The 17,759-nt window shown below is 37.9% G+C and overlaps 1 protein-coding gene across 1 annotated transcript; it reads right to left on the bottom strand.

The window, feature by feature from the left end:
* Positions 1-1,831: 1,831 nt before the first annotated feature.
* ercc6l2 (excision repair cross-complementation group 6-like 2) lies at positions 1,832-17,201 on the bottom strand. Its single transcript, XM_079638012.1, has 18 exons — positions 16,997-17,201; positions 16,142-16,550; positions 15,944-16,054; positions 15,667-15,860; positions 14,116-14,277; positions 13,602-13,809; positions 13,248-13,505; positions 12,670-12,789; positions 11,575-11,646; positions 10,785-10,930; positions 10,573-10,668; positions 10,109-10,208; positions 9,761-9,913; positions 9,408-9,479; positions 7,408-8,146; positions 6,433-6,587; positions 5,345-5,517; positions 1,832-3,054 (listed from the first exon to the last, which is right to left on the bottom strand). Exons 2-18 carry the CDS (start codon positions 16,418-16,420, stop codon positions 2,157-2,159), a joined length of 3,936 nt encoding a protein of 1,311 aa, XP_079494138.1. The 5' UTR covers positions 16,421-16,550; positions 16,997-17,201; the 3' UTR covers positions 1,832-2,156.
* Positions 17,202-17,759: the final 558 nt, after the last annotated feature.

The following is a 17,759-nucleotide window of genomic DNA, read 5'->3' as shown; positions in this document are numbered from 1 at the left end:
CGAATACGAACACAACGGCACAGTCACACAGACACCGGCATGGACACCAGCAAGGACAGCCGGCACGGACACTGGCACTGACACCGGCACGGACACCGACGTGGATACTGGCACGGACACCGGCACGGACACAGTCGTGGATACCGGCACGGATACACCGACACGGACACAAACACAATGGCACGGTCACACAGACAACGGAACGGGCACCGGCATGGACACACCGGCATGGACACACCGGCATGGACACACCGGCATGGACACACCGGCATGGACACACCGGCATGGACACACCGGCATGGACACAACGGCACGGATACGAACACAGCGGCACAGTCACAAAGACACCGGCACGGACATCAGCACGGGCATGGACACTGGCACGGACACCGGCACAGACACCGGCACAGACACCGCCGTGGATACCGGCACGGACACCAGCACTGGCATGGACACCAGCATGGACACCGGCACAGACACGAAAACCCGCATGGACACACCCGCACGGACACACCGGCACGGACAAGGACATCGGCATGGACACACCGGCACGGACACAGGCACGGACACACAGACACGACGTGCCAAAAAAAAACAATTTTACTTGGTAACATGAGACTCTCATGAACACCAGCATGGACACCGGTATCGGCACGGGCACACTGACACGGACACCAACACCGACACGGACACCGCCACCTATACGGACATCGGCACAGACACAAACACACCGGCACGGGCATGGACATACTGGCACGGACACTGTGAATGTGAACGTCGCATTGTACAGTATGTTGGGACGGAGGTTCCAGAACTGTAATTGATAGTATACATACACTGAATACACTGTATACCACAATACTACGATATTTCTTCAAGAGCAGATCGCGGAAACATTTTAATCGTCCACGATCAAAAGTCGTGATACCACACACCCCTACTTACAAGTACAAACAACTAAATTTCCTCCAGTACCTAGGAATATAAAAACTGAAGACCAGTTTGGAAACAATTTCTTAAGGTATTTTGTAAACAACCACTCGAACAATCGTGGCAAATGTTTCGTGAGGACAATATGCCATCCTTGTTCTACCTCCCAGAAGTTTTGAGGCCGTCTCGAGTGTCCTGTTGTAGCCCCAAGTTGTCTTCGTTTGTATTAAAGCTATCAACACTTTTTAATTTCAGCATTTAAGAGAAGACCAAGAGTGAAAATCCTACCCATTCCCTCTTGTTTACCTCAGTGCAACAGCTGAGCGATGTGAGACAACAGCTGCAGGTCACATGTGTCATTTCTCTCATTGTGCCACCACTACTAATGCAGTGTGCTGAGGATATGTTACAGGTGCTGAGCTCTGCGACACATGGCAGATGAGATGAAACAAGTAGCAGCGGCCTTAAGCTTCCATGAAAGAGAGACTGCGGTGAGAGAGATTCATGCCACTTCATCAAAGCAATTACACCACTTCAAAACTATTTACCCCACTTTTTGGTCGGAGGTCCAAGACCACCAACTATTTAAGTCATTTAACTGCCTGAAAACAAATGAGAGGCACAGTTGTGTGGGAGGAAAAAAGAAAACGATTTTTTGTTGAACGTGTTTCCAATTCTGATATAAATACTGTAAAATATTTCAGGGGAAAAAAAAAATTACCAATTAACATTTAACATTTAACTACCCCACATGCTCTGACAACAGTTTTCTTACCATGTATGAATAAAAATTCACATTATTTTTATATTTGAATCTTAATAGCTACATGTTAAAAGAAAACATTCAATTCCTTTTCCAATTTACAAAATCTGTAATGAAACCACCAGTGAACCATCTTTTGTCAATGTTATTTTATTGTATTATTCATTTTTTCCTTTAAGTGTTTTCAAATATCTACATTTGACTTTTATTGGTAAAAAAATGTAATATGTGCCTTGTGCCTTCTTCAAAACATGAACTTTAATACAATCAAAAAACAAGATAAAATAATAATTATATAAATTGCCAGTCAATTATATGGTGTACTGAATCCTGAAAAACCAAACTACATTTTTTGTTTTTATAAATTCAAAACAAATAAAAACAAATGATCATAAATAAAAAGCCTGTCCTTGCGATAAAACATAACATTGTAAATAATCGTAAAAAAAGAGCAACCTTAAAACTAGTGTTTCCAGAGAAATTTCTCATTTTTTTTCCAAAGTTGCGGGCTTTCGGTTTTCTCATTACTCCTGGACTTTGCAGAGACACTAACGCTGTTACAGATCTTCTCCACCTCAGTCAGATCTGTGAGTTTGTTAATGCTCTCCACATTCCCCTCATTCAAAATGTCCCAGAAGTCCTTTCCTCTACTTTTTGCTCTTTCTGTGCATGTGGATGTTTTCACATCCCTCGGTTGGTCTACGGTTTTCTTCTTTGACGTGAACAAGTCATTCAGGATGGATGTGTCGCCTATAAGGTCTGTGATTTTGGAGGAGCTGCTGGTCTGGGTTGAGCTTGATGCAGCACAATCATCTGTGGAGACTAAAGGTGACCGTGAAGTGCATTTCTTGTTCTTGAAAGGTTGTGAGGAACTAATAATGTTGGTTTTAGTTTCTTCTACTGGTGCACTGAACCTTTGAGAAAGATGTCCAGAACTTGATGATGGGTATTTGTCTGTGGAGGACATCTTCATTGTGTTGTCTATGAGGTCTGCACTGCAGTGAAGGTGAACCTCAGAGGTTTCTGGTTTACCCATTCTCTTTTTCTTTGACGGTTCTCTTTGATCCGTAACTTCAAGGGTTGGTACCTCAACTTGAGGTTTAAGAGGGGAGTTTCGGTGGACTCTTTTTGAGGTAGTTCTTTGTCTGGCTCTAGAAGGTGGCGGTGAGGTTGGTGGCTTTGGCTCAACGTCAAGTTTAGGAAAGGTCTTTTCGATGATGTTCTTGAGTTCAGGGCTCTCCTGGCTGTAGAAGCTTCGCAAACGGCTTAGTCTCTGCTCCGAATCGTTCTTCAGAATGTCTTCTGCAAAGTCTCGCACAGTGTCGAATCCAAAGAACTGAGCCATTTCTTCTAACTGCTGTCTGCGAGACAAAATATGATCTTAATGACACAAATCAACTTATCTTAGGCCCTGTTTACATCTGGCATTAAGATGGGATTTGGTCGATCGGATCACAAGTAGACGAGAGACATACCCGTTTACAACTGGTGTTTTAACCCATCTCTATTTTCCACTTTCAACCACTTCTGTCCTGGTTTTTTTGAGGGGAGGGTCTATGCGCAGGTAAATCTACAGGCTTTTTTTTCAAATCTTTCAATCTATTGGATGAAATAAACTCACGCAATTTACATATGAACACGACCAGAGATGATGACTCATCATCATGATGAATGCGTGGTGGATGCGTGTTAGAAATCAGGAATAGTGAGAGAAAGTTGTGTCTAAATACATTGGAAATCGGCCATTGATACCACTTATGCTCTTTTTGTTGTTGTTTTGTGATGTCAGCGATTATTTTTGATTGTATTATGATATGGCGATAATTTAACATGTTATGTGTGTTTGTTTTATGTACTCATCTACGGTGGAAACAAATTTCCTCTCGAGGACAAATAAAAATCGATCTATCTAGGTCAGCAGGCGGTCTTTTGTGGCTGTTCGAATGCATTCGACCACATGAGTGTTTACACTACAAAAGCAAAAGTCAAATGAGTTTTCTACTACCTTTGAAAGTGGTCAAAAGTGGACAAGCTCAAAATGTTTTAGACCCCGTTTACACCTGTATTTAGCGTTGTCCACTTGTGATCTGACCAAAACGCATCTTAATACCAGGAGTAAACAGGGCCTTAGTGACACAACTATATACAACATTTTCAATGCTTTAAGTGTTTTTTTTTTATTATTGTAAGCGTTTTATTTGGCTAAATCATCTGTAGTAAATCATTAGACTATACAGGTCAATGATAAATAAGAAAAGAAAAAAAATCTAGTTTAAAACACATGTGCCAAGTTCTTAAAGATGTACGGTACTCTTTGTATTCACGTTGGTTTCATACGGTTAAACAAAAAAACGCTTTATTAACATCAAGTTTTTGAGGAGTTGCACCACGTGATATTTTATAACCGTATTATAAAAAGGTCAAATTATCTTTTATTTTAAGAGATACACAGTCTGCAGGTTCTTCATATTTCATTTCCTGTTTTGTTTTGGGATTTTTTTTTTTCTGAATGTTTCTTGAAAGTTGGTTAGACCACACAACGTAGGACTTGAAATATTAATAAGCAGTTTACTTTAAAAAAATTGTGTATTATAAAATTCTAAGAGATCGTTTTATACTCCATGCATTACAAAATACAGGCAGGGAGCAAGTTTATGACAGCCTGCATATTATATCATAAGACCACAGCCCATAAGTTACAGCATAATAAGAACCAGAAGATTTGCTTAATGCTAAAACACGTGACATGAAACGCACTCTTAAAGGGATAGTTCACCCAAAAATTTAAATTCTGTCATCATTTACTCGCCCTCATGTTGTTGCAAACCTGTGTGACTTTCGTTCATCTGTGTAACATAAAAGATATTTTGAGATTTTTTGGGGAAAATGGAACATTCTTCCAAATATCTTCATTTGTGTTCTGCAGAAGAATCTCATAAAGATTTGGATTGACAAGCACAGAGTACATAAATTATGACAGTATTTTTATTATTCTTGGGGAAACTATGCCTTTAAGATGAATTAAACCACGAACCCCATTTTAAAACATAAAACAACAACCCAGAAAATTCGGTGTAAGGGTCTTTAAGGAAAACCACTTAGTAATTTGAAACTGAAAGAGCTCACAAGCTGCTTGTGGCGTAACTTCTAATGGTTGCCACCCTTTGTGGTTTCAAAGCTAAAACTATCTATGAAGCAAGACCCTTAAGTACCGTATGTGCCTGAGTGGAGTTGAATCCCATTACAGCAATTCATCAAGAAAAAGAGAATTTATATACTAGTGTGTGTGTGTTTTCACCATTACATGAGCAAACAGTACATTTGTGAGATTGTACTGAGGAGAAAAGCAGAATAAAGGGGATTTGCTCATGACTTTGGCCAGACTTGGGAAATGGGTGGGTGAGAGGGCTCCGGGGTGGTCTTCCCTCGCTCCTGCGGCCCCAGGGGCCAGGCGGGGGCAGCACACCATAGCTGTGGGGAGAACTGGCACATGGCCCTGCGCTACCAGGAATTTCCTCTCACTGACTTGCTGTTCTAGTGTTTGAGTTTTTAGCCGAATTGACACAATTATTTGCTTTGTGTGGAGATGACGGCTAGTCAGATCTTGTGCGGGGAGAAAAGCGTGGGATTTGGAGCAGAAAATAGTGTTACCTGCACATTCTACTGGGTGTTTCGCCCACTATGACAGTGACATTGTTCTGGCGGTAAGAGGTTTTGATGGTGTGGGTGACCGGATGCTCCATGTGGGGTCTGCCATATGCTAGCGGTGTCTGACCTCCATCGACGTGATCTGCGGGCACGGGATCAGATGACTGGGTGGAAGCCTATTACACAATAAATATAAAGTATGTTAGAATTGGACTTATTTAACAATCTTTCTTTAACAAATTCTTTCCAAATTATTCTTGGTTGATCACCCAAAAATCCTATCTGGAATTTCAAACTACTTATTAATTATTATAAAAAAAAATTAAAAGCATGTGCAGGACAAAACATAACCGATACGGATAAGCATTATGCTGTGTACAACGGTGGAAAAAAATGGTACATAGTAGATCTGTATCTGCAGTGGATTTATACCATAAAATGTATAATTTTAAACACCTGAGGACAAACTAGCTGAACTGGCTTTATTTCACAACATCTTAAAGAAAATAACCAACCAATGTTCTGTCTCAATCAGTGGTTCATGGACTGCAGAGCTGAATCTCCTGTGCCACCGCTAAAGAAATTATATTTCACATAAATTGTGATTTTTTCCACTCTGAATTTAATGTAATGAGATAAAAAGCACCATGAAATAATGCGAAAACAATACATCTTTCAGTTAAACTGTCTTGATTCCATTTAAAAAAGAGCCTTGAATGAATCACTCACAAAAAAAAGTTACTGGTCTCAATCAGTCTGACAAATCTTTCATCAAATGAACGCATCGAATTAAAGCAGTTACTGAATCAACATTTGATTCACTCACTAAACAGAAGTTTTTATATTCAGTCATTTCTGACAGCAAAAGTTTTGTGTAATTAAGGACTGTGAAATAAATTAGTTGTGTTACTGACCGGTTGTTCAAATGTAGTTCAACAATTTTTGTTAATAAATCATATTTAAATTTGATTACTAAATTACTTAATTTGATACTTTTGTTAGTTAGTTGCACTGAAATACCACACACAGAAAAAGTGTGGTAACTCCTAGTGAGATCAGTGTGAGGTGCATAAACATAAATTTGTAGAAACCTCTGATGAATCCAGAATCTGGTTTGCAGGAAGCTGCGAGTGCTTGTTGAGTTCAAACACATCTCGTACGGCAGCACGGCTCAGGCGGTCTTCTGCTCTGCTGGAGCCCACTACCTTCTGATTCGAGTGTGTGTAGCTCACGTGCTGAAGTCCACCTGTCAGAGAAGTCAAAACTTTTTATTGACTCAGTTCTCTCTATTCATTTCACATACAGGGTCAATAAAAAGTTGACATTTTGAGAAGATTGGTTTCTGAAACCAATCTTCTCAAAAAGTCTAAACTTTTTATTGACTCTGTATATGAAATGAATGAAATGACTGGACTGAATGTGTAAAACAAACGACAGTCTAATGGCACTATAATGTTATTAACTGTTATTCAGTTATTGTAAATTAATATTATGTGCATTTTATTATTTTTATTTGTGTGTGTGTCCTGGTAAACCCTACGTTTATGTGGACAAAATGTCCCCACAAAGATGGCAATATTCAAAATCAAAATCCTTGTCTTTTGGGGGATTTTTTTGTCTACATGAGGAAAACAGCTTATGATTAAGGGCTAGAATATACAGTTTGTACAGTATAATAATCATTATGTCAATGGAAAGACCTCATAAAACATGGAAACCCAACATGTGTGTGTGTTGTTTCTCTTAAATGTGTTTTTTTGTTGTTGGTTAAAACTATTTTTGGATTATTTATTTATATATTATGTTTGTGATAATTGGTCAAAAATCAATAAGGTTACATTTTATTTTAAGGTGACAGTTACATTGTACTTACTCAAGAAGGTACATATACTTACTATAGAGTTACGGTTAGGGTTTGGTTTAGTTACTCATAGGGTTTGGTTATTACTATAGTAAGTACATGTAGTAACGTGTAACTACTTCACCTTAAAATAAAGTGCTACCATCAATAAAGATACTGAATATACAAGATTATTTTAAATCCAGGTAAATAGTCCAAGTTATACCTAGCAATGAGTCCAGAGTTCCAGTGTTTCCTTCATCTCGGGATTGGGTTTTGTTAGAGCCTAATGTGTTTCGGCTCTTTATGCCCAAAGGCATTTGTGTAGTGTTGTCCTTCCCAGAAGACCGTCTGTGAGTTGACTTATTCTCCTGAGGAGAAGGACCCTTCGTACATCTCACGCCTTTCTGAGGCACTTCATCTTCTGATGAAGAAAAACTTTCAATATCAACTTCAGATCTTTTATCTGCAAACTTCACCCTTTTGTGAACATGATTCTTTCCACCAGTTGTGCTGTCATTGTTGTGTTTGTGTGATCTTGGTGGAAGGAGCTCAAGGTCTGCTGACACTTCTGATATTCTCTGTGGTTTACCATCAGTGACTTCCTCCATCCCTTCCTCGGATTCAATGGACAGATCCAGTGTCTTAGATGCTTGTCCCTTAATCGAGGTGCGTTTTGCATAATTATCCTCATCCTGACTCTGACTACTAGAGTCCTCTTCACTGTCCGTCTCCTGCAATCCTCTCTGAGTCATTTGTCTCTGGAGAACACTATACAGGGCCATATTGCCAATACAGGAAGTACCAGCTCCCGTCTGCTCTCCTGTGTGTGTTTCTGAGGGCCTGGAGCAGCAGGGATCTTCATCCTCACTTGCACTGCTGAAGTCCAACACCCCAGCGGTTTTAAGCCCAGAGCCTGCTGATCCACCTGTTTGCTCAGTAGCAGCATCTGCTGACCGGGGATCCTGAGGTAAATCAAGATGGTTCATTAGTTTTATGCACAAGATGTTTTGTTTTGTTTTTTAACTATTAACATTGCTTTGATTATTTGCATAAAAATATGAAAATATGTGTGTGTGTGTGTGTGTGTGTGTGTGTGTGTGTGTGTGTGTGTGTGTGTGTGTGTGTGTGTGTGTGTGTGTGTGTGTGTGTGTGTGTGTGTGTGTGTGTGTGTGTGTGTGTGTTAACCGTAAGGTAAATTTAAAAAAAAAAATTGCGGGCACCAGTTTCTCCATCTTTATTTTTGTATTATTAAATCTCAAATTATTTGGATCAAAATTCTGCAACATATATATATATATATACAATATTTCCCCCTCTCTCTTACAATAATATTCACAATATGCCAATAAACCACAATTGCTTTCTGCTATTACTATTAAACAATAGAAATGCTGAACCTCCAAAAAATGATATCCAAAAAAAAGTTGCTGCCTTAAATTTAAGTAAAATCAACTTGGATGTTTAAGTAATTTCAACTTAAATTACATTAAACTGACTTAAAAAAAATTGTTGCATCTTGTATAACAAAAAAGTTGAAAATTGTAAGCAATGTTAAGCAATGTTTGTGAAAAGCTTCTGTTGTCATAACTCATTGATCATATAATTTTTTACAGTGTAGTGATCTAAACTGAATATGATAAAATAATGGCTGTCAAATAATGACAAGAAAAATAAACAAACAAAACTGCTTTATACTGTTTTGTCTTTACTAATACAACTGCAATGCAGAACTCAGAAAACAGAACTCTGCTCTCAACCAAGGAAGCGTCATCCTTTACATCAATTTATATTCAAACCAATCTATATTGAAATGTCTATACGTTTCTTAATGGATAACGTCTAAAACACATAACATACAACTTTACCACACTTTAACGATAGCGACATCCAGTTTTTAGCAAAACGTTGATTTTAACAAGCCGAGACGTTGCAGTCAGTGCCCATTCTCTTCAGAAAATCAATGTGTGAGGTTCTTTCCAGAAGAACAATTAGATAAGGCCTCTGCTGAGTAAATAAATGTGGTATAGATAGTATGTTTCTGTGTGGTCTTCACCACTGGGCTTCAGAGGGGGTTGATTACGACCATGTGTTCGCCCGTCAAGCCGTGGGAACAGATAAATGATGGGAAAGAAGAGGGGAGGGATGGATGGGAAAGAAGAGGGGAGGGACGGGTGGGAAAGAGAAACGTCTCAGTCACGGGTCTGTGACAGGGCGGGTACTCACCGGCTCCTCCATCCTCTCGTCCAGAGCTTGAGTTCTGGCCGTCATGATTCCCACCTCCACTTGGCCCTCCCTCTGTAAGCCAAACACGCGATTCCCATCATGTCAATGAGAAGGAATTCATTTCATATAAACAGTTCATTAAAGGCATGTCATTAGGGATATGTATGATCAGCTGGGCCCTTACAGACAATAAAACCTAGATAGTTTCCACATGCTCGTCAGAACATGATGTGCCCTAAAAATCTAAATTAATTTCGCAAGACCAGGGCTGGAAAACTGAACAATATAACATATATCAAATATATATAGAACTAAGATGCTGGGTTTGGATGCGGATTTTGGAAGTTTTTTACCTCCAGGATGCGATGGGTAAGACAGGTGCCATCAGTCTGCAGGCGGAAAAGGTTTCGGGTACCAAACAGCTCCCCTGCCTTGCTGTCAGTACCCTGAACCGCCTCAAAGTAGCGTCTAGCATTCTCCTGGCCAATCACTGACAACTGAAGTTGCTGTCAAGCAATAAAGGAGAGAAAAACAAACAGGTCTCAATACATTTTACATAATTTTAGTGTATTCATATGTATTAGTTGTAATGATGAGGGAACTAAAACTAAAAATGCTCAAAACAGCAAATTACTGTTAAACTGTATAGGAATGATATCTTCATACACCTTTGCTAAAATGTATATTTTTTAATAACATACCTGTTTGTAAATCTGGCGCAAGTATATGATCTCCTCTACTGTTCCTAAAGAGATGAGCCTAAAAACCGTCACATCCCTGCACTGGCCAATACGATACGCCCTGTAAATTGAAATAGGATTCACACAAGTCTTATTGGGACCTTGATAAATTCCATACAACCTGCAAATGTAAACTACAGTTCAAAAGTTTGGGGTCAGTCAGATGTTTTTTTTCATGTTTTTGAAAGTAGTCTCTTATACTCATTATACAACCAAAAAAATACAGTAAAACAGTAATATAGTGAATTATTATTACAATAAAAATATATATATTTTAACGCATTTTATTTCTATTTAATCTTGTGATTAATGATTAATGACTAATCTTTGAAGTAAGCATTGAATAATTTTAAGAATGTTTGACAATATTTAATACTCAACAGCAAATACCTAATTATATGAATATTTCCTTTTTATTTGCTCACCTGTCAATAGCCTGGAGATCATTGGCAGGATTCCATGTTGGATCAAACAAAACGACAACATTCGCTCCGATGAAGTTTAGGCCAAGCCCACCCGCCCTACAGAAGAAGCATGAAGATCAAAACCATTGTAAATCAGACTGTCATGTACATTATGGGAGATCTTGTAAATAATAGGCATAACGAAACATAATAGCTTTTGGTGCCACACTCACAAAGTAGACACCAGACACAGGTTGACATCTCGAGAGCTGTTGAACTCTCTCACTATCTTAACTCGGTCCTTAGACTTGGTGTTTCCATCCAGTCTGTGGTACTCCAGACCCTCGGCCATACAATAGCTTTCCAGGACATCTAACAGCTGTGAAAGTATAAAGAAAGGTTTGTTTATTAAAAAATATTGAATAAAATTAGGACTGTTAATCAATTATATATTTAGTCAAAACATTATGACCAGTCAGAGGTGAAGCGAATATCGTTAAACATCTCCTAACAAGGCCACATATTAAAGTCTGAGTAGATTAGATGGTAAGCAAACAATCAGTTCTTGTAATAAGGAATTAAGATCTAAGCGACTTTGACAAGGGACAAATTGCTATGGCAAGGCGATTGAGTCAGAGTATCGCTGAAACGGCAAACTGGTTGCCCCCGGTCAGCAGTGGTGAGAATTTACCAACAGTGGTCCAAGAGGGACAAACCACAAACTGGCAACAGGGTGCTGGGCACCCAAGGCTCATCGATGCACGAGGGCAACAAAAGCTATACCATCTGGTCCAAGCCAACATAACTTGTTGATCCTGGAACAACATTCCTGTTCCTGATGTAGAAGCACTAAACCCTGGTTGTAAGCCTAATCTTGACAAACTGTAAACTTGTCTCTCAAATATGATTGGTTGATTTAAATGTTGTTTCAGGAACATGTTGCACTTATATATATAAACATTTTTAATATACATAGCAAAAAAAAATGTAAATAGCATAGAAAACGTTTGATAACCACCTCACCTTGGTGGAAAGAGAGAAGAGTAGAACTTTGTCTTTCTTCGCGATAAAGTGATTTAGTAGCTTTTGCAGAACCTGAAACAGGAAGAAAAACAGGACACGCTTTTCAAAATGATGATGGGAGCAAAGACAATCTTGCTTATCATAACACGTAAAAACACACAAAGTTTTCTATTTAAATTGTAATGAGAACACGTCAGTCAGTGGCCACTGGGTAGAGATTAACAGAGCAGGCTGTGTCTTTTCTTTCTATTGCTGATGTTTCAGAAACCAGCGGCCATTCTTGTGAGGATGCCAGTAACTCAGCATCTGCCAATAACAGCACCCTCAAGATGCTCCGGCTAAAGGGAGGGGGAAACCTTTGAAAGGAAGGCCTGAAGAAATGTTAAATACTGTCCTTGTTATTTCTCAAGGAAGTGTATCCACAGCCTCTGAGGGAAGACAGCTCAGGGCCAGTGCTAGCCACAAGAGGGTTTATTAATCTCCATATTGCCAGGGAAAAATCCGGAACGGACTGGAAATTAAGATATCTTGGCGAAGCAATTTTTGATGATGTGGGCACCCCTGATTCTAATAACTGTAATATTCAACTAAACATACGTTTACACTCAGGGCTCAACAATAAGCATGGGATATATTTATATCGTACATTATTTATGTCTTGCAAAATTAAAACAATGTATTCAATATTGTTGTTGGAAATTCTGCTGATGTGTCAGTCACCAAGATAATGTGTTGAAAACTGCAAAACATTTAGTCATTTTTCCATCATATGCAGGCCAGCTAACGTGTTTATGAAGTTATAGAGTTACATGATAATTATGTCATTTTTAGCATTTTGAAGAGAAAAATTATAATGAACAGAAAGAAAAATTTACACTTGAAAACTGACCATGAAAAATGAATATATTCTATCAAATATAAAATTGTAAAAAAAAAAAAATATCATTCTCTTTTTGTGGTGGAGCCAACAAAAATGTTGGCTGGGCAAGTAAAAATCTGAAATTAAAAAAAGCCCTAACAGTACTCCAATTTAATATACAATTTGTGTGAAATAACTCAAAATCTGGTACTTGATCATTAGGAAAAATGCCTCACCTTCATTTTTCCACTGTACATGGGGTCAGACATTGCTTCAAATGCTGCTTGTTTGCACCTCTCTGTGAAATCTGGAAATTTTTTAAAAACTTTCTCGCAAATGGCTGTCACATATTTTTCCTGTGGTTGGAAAAATCGCAAAAATATTTACAGACAGATAAAGGATGATGATAAACACAATCTGTTCTTGATGGACCGAGTCCATTTGAGCCATTCTAAAATAGTCAATCACACCTCAAATCTGTTTGAACAGACCAGTTGTTCTGATATACACCGATAATAATAAGAAATATTTCATGAGCAGCAAATCAACATATTAAAATGATTTCTCTGAAGGATCATGTGACACTGAAGACTGAAGTAATGGCTGCTGAAAATTCAGCATTGCCATCACAGGAATAAATTACATGTTCAAATATATTAAAATAGAAAACAGTTATTTTGAATTGATAATATTTCACGTTATTATCATTTTACTGTTTTTCAAAAACACAAATCTTATAGACCTCAAACTTTTGAACGGTAGTGTACATGACGACAACAATCCTTCACTATTCCCACTACACCCAATTACTAACCTGTTTTTTGCTGGTTCCTTCTTTGGACTGCAGTAGTGCAACATGATTTGCAACCTTTCTCAGTATAGCCAGATAACTGAAGTACAGGTTTCTGACCGGCACACCGTCTGCGTTCAGTTTGTAGCAGCACTTCTTCCGTAGACGGCCACTGCCACAGTGACACTTTACTGAGCTCAGCAACAGCAGGTTCACATCGTCTGTGTCCAGCACTGCTCGGTACACCGTCCGCTGGAAGTCTGTGAGTGAGCAGTAGACAACCTGGAGAGGGACAAGACCAGAAGGACTGCCGATCAGAGCATGTACTATGAGATATCATAATAAATCAGTTAGTTTCTTTGACTTGAACTAACTCACTCGATCATCTTTCTTAGGTAGCTGGTCACTGATAAGGGCCTTTGTTCTTCTGAGGAACCAGTGTGAGAGTTTTTTGGCAAGTTCCTGAACTGCTTTACGGCCTTCTGCTAGAGCTCTTTTTGTCACAGTGTGCTTCTGCCCCTGCTCAATGGGGTCCGAAAACCTGTTTTTGAAACCTGCCAGAGAACCCAGGCATCCAGGAATGGCCCTATGACACGAAATACATTTTCATTATCATGAGGTTGGTAGTATAATGGCACAAAAATATACAACTTATGTTCCAAACCCCAGTAAACGGTCTACAAAAGCATCCAAGTCAAAATGGAGCTCAAGTACCTCAATCAGGGTTAAAATCAGTGTCTCACCCAGGGGCGTAGAATTTAGTAGGGACGCTAGGGACGTGTCCCTACCAATATCCAGTGACACTGATATATCCCTAGCAATAATTCCGATCAAACCTTAAAATATATGTCCCCGTCCCCACCAATTTCAAAATCAAACCTACGCCACTCACCAGTCCATAACACACCACAGCTCCTCAAGGTTGTTCTGAAGAACTGTTCCTGTCAGTCCAACCCTCACTTTACATCTCATCTCCTTCATGGCCTGAGTGATCTGGGACCTGTGGTTCTTTATTTTGTGAGCTTCATCAACGATAACGGCAGCCCAATCAATACTGTACAAAATCAAACATTATTACATTGTGTAATGTTAAAAAAAGTCATCATTAATTGAATTTAATCACAAAGAAAAGCAGAAAAAGAAATATGTTGAAAACTACAGACCTATTAACTTTGTACAATGAATATTTAAATATGATAGAAAATAATCAGTTTTACCAGTAAACATTTTTTTTTTTTTTTAGAAATAATCTTTTATTTGGCAATGACGTATTAAAGTGATCCAAAGTGAAGGTAAAATGATAATAATGTTAAAAAAATATTTCTATACTGTAATCCTGAAAAAATTATCATGTTTCCAACAAATATTAAGCGGCACAAGTTTCTTCAACGTTGATACATTGATAATAATAAAATAAAAAAATGTGAACACAAAAGACTGGAGTAATGATGCTGAAAATTCAGCTTTGCCATCCCAGGAATAAATTACATTTTAAAATATATTCAAATAGAAAACAATTATTTTAAATTGTAATAATATTTTACAATATTACTGTTTTTACTGTATATACACCCTTAATGAGCATAAGAAAACATTTTAAAAGAAATCGTTAACACTTTATTTTATGTCAGTTACATAGATTGCATGTAGTTACTATAGTAATAACTATAAATTATGCATAATTACATGCAACTAAACCAAACTAAACCCAAATCCTAACCCTATAGACCAGGGATAGGGAACTTCGGTCCTGGAGGGCCAATGTCCTGCAGAGTTTATCTCCGACCCTAATTAAACACACCTGAACAAGGCAATCAATGTTTTCAGGATTACTAGATAGATACAGGCAGGTGAGTTGTTATCAGGGCTGAAGCTAAACTCTGCAGGACAGTGGCCCTCCAGGACCAGAGTTGCCTATCCCTGCTATAGACCTTATGTAGCCCCGCCCCTTTTCAGCGCTGCGCTCGTTGTCTTTTGTCTTCCGGTCTGTATTTTCACAGCGATCTTGAGTATTTATGAATGAACGGCTCATTTTCAAATCTTTCCGGTCGACTGACATTTGTTAAGACATCTGCTTTAAACATTACAATCCTCATGATAACTTTCGTTACCGTTACATTAAGTAAATCCACTTCAAAAGCGAATTACTCATGGACAGCAATACCATAGAAATATACAGAGCGACCGTAAAAAAACGGAAGTTCAAAGACAATATTCTAAAGACGGCTGCGTCCTCGTTTCTCTGGAGCATAAGGTCTATAGTAAGTACATGTAGTTACTTAATATTACTCATTACTTAAATGTATAATTACAGTTTAATAAAGACAACTTAAAATAAAGTGTAACCTTAAAAAAGATCTTACGACCCCAAACTTTTTAACATTTAAGTATATATATAAAACAAAAAATTGAAAACAAACTGAACTCAGTATGAACAATATACCTGTTAAACTGGTCCAAACAGAGTCTGAGGGTCTCATAAGTAGTAAGAGCAATCTCACATCTTCCTCTCTGCACACGCGCCAGCTCTTCATCCTTCCTCACACCGTGCACGACCACAACTCTAAAATGACCCCAAGTGTCTAACTCATCTTTCCAGTTGTAGAGGACAGAGAGCGGAGCCACAATGAGGAAAACCTGAACAGAGACAAACAAACTAAAAATAGCTTACTACTAACAGGCTTTTAATACAGTATTACACAAGAACCTTCTGAACTTACCTTCTGAACTTGTTCTGATGGCTTCTGTGACAGCAAAAACTGTGGCCTGTTGTTCTCAACGTCTTTCCATGTACCAGTTTTCTGCAGAACTGCAGCTAGGAAGCCGATAACCTAAAAAAACAAAGGAAAGAGGAAAAATTAGCAGTATTAACTGGGTTTATTCTATACATTGTAATACGTAGATTTGCGTGCATTTACCTGAACAGTCTTTCCAAGACCCATGTCATCACCCAAGATGCATCCTCTGGATTTGACATAGTTATGATAGATGAATTGAATGCCCTCTCGCTGATAGTCCCGTAAATATCGATTGATGGTGTATGGCACTTTTAAGTCACTTCCTGGCAGCAGAAATGGCTCAGAAGTACCTGGAGGCGTCTGGTTACTGTGGAAAAGAGGCCTCTCATCCTCAAACTGAGGGCTAGATGTTCTGGCATTCCGGCCTTTTGTAGATGAGCCTTCCTCCTCCATCTCCATCAAGACAGCGCTCACATCAATACAGGTGCTAACTAGATAATGGCTTGTTTAGTTGTGACAGGCTTCTCCTTTGGAGCAGCACAAATGATGAAATCATTATGGTGATCAGAGTAGGAGTTGTACGTTTGACCTGCAAAACAGAGGCTGAATAAATCAATTCCATATAATGTTAAGTCATATTATTTGAATATTGAGAACTTTGCTGAAAGGTTAAAGCTAAAGCTAAAAGTATAGATAAGCAAACAATTTTATTCCCAATACAATGACAGTGAATGGGGGACTGAGACTGTCATCCCAACACCTTCTTTTGTGAAGAAAGATAAGAGGGAAGAAAAGAAAGCCATACAGTTTAGGAAGAACATCACATGATATTACCCTTACCCAGATAAATAATGTCTCAGATTTTGTATGTCTTTAACTAAGCTCAGCTGTCTCACTCACTCGTAAAGTCTGACAATAATTTTGATTAAATATTTTTTTGTTTTAATTTAAAAGTATAGGCTATTTTGCGAGTTGCGATCACTTTAAGTGCTAACGTATTCATTCCTTACACAGTGGAAGTCAGTTTAGTCTTACCATCATGAATTCATTTTAATCTCGATGTAGTCTCTGAGATGATCATGTATTTCTGGTGCCTGTAATGGCTTGACTGTGAGATAAACGGGTTGTTATTCCTCTGCATGTCCAATGAATTTTTTGATTTCGTTCTCATCAACTTAGCAACATGCTGCATCCAACGGCACAACGGAGAGATTCGCGTTTATTTACCTATCTGTGTGTTGAGAGCTGCACTTTCCGGACAAACGCTTAGAGAGAAACTAAACTAAACTAAACTAAACTAAACTAAACTAAACTAAACTAAACTAAAATAAAATAAAATAAAATAAAATAAAATAAAATAAAAAAACAATAATTTAAAGATGAAATTAATCTACTCAGATCAAATAGCCTATATTTTAGCCCTCAATTATACTGTTCATTTTCTATCTTCACTTAAAGGGGCAGCTTACACCAATGCTAACATGTTGTTTTTGTTTAAATAAATTAAATGGAAATAAATATTTATTTATTTAATACTATTCTATACTATTTATAATAAATACTATGATAAATAATAATAAAAAATTAATAATAATTAATTATAATAATCAGATATGCATGAGCTATGCAAACTGTGGTTTTATTGTTCTACCTGGTGCAAAAAATGTGTTATAATAATAATAAAAATAAATAAAAAAGAATAAAAAATGTTAAATAAAAAAAATAACAAAGCCAATACTTGTAATAATTTAACGATTAAATAAATGGAATAAATTGAAATATGTATTTATTTATTTAT

This window comes from Phoxinus phoxinus (genome assembly GCF_949152265.1).
Source record: "Phoxinus phoxinus genome assembly, chromosome: 15".
Lineage (NCBI taxonomy): Eukaryota > Metazoa > Chordata > Actinopteri > Cypriniformes > Leuciscidae > Phoxinus > Phoxinus phoxinus.
Note: the sequence above shows the minus strand (reverse complement) of the source record. Positions and strands in the feature narration are given on the sequence as shown.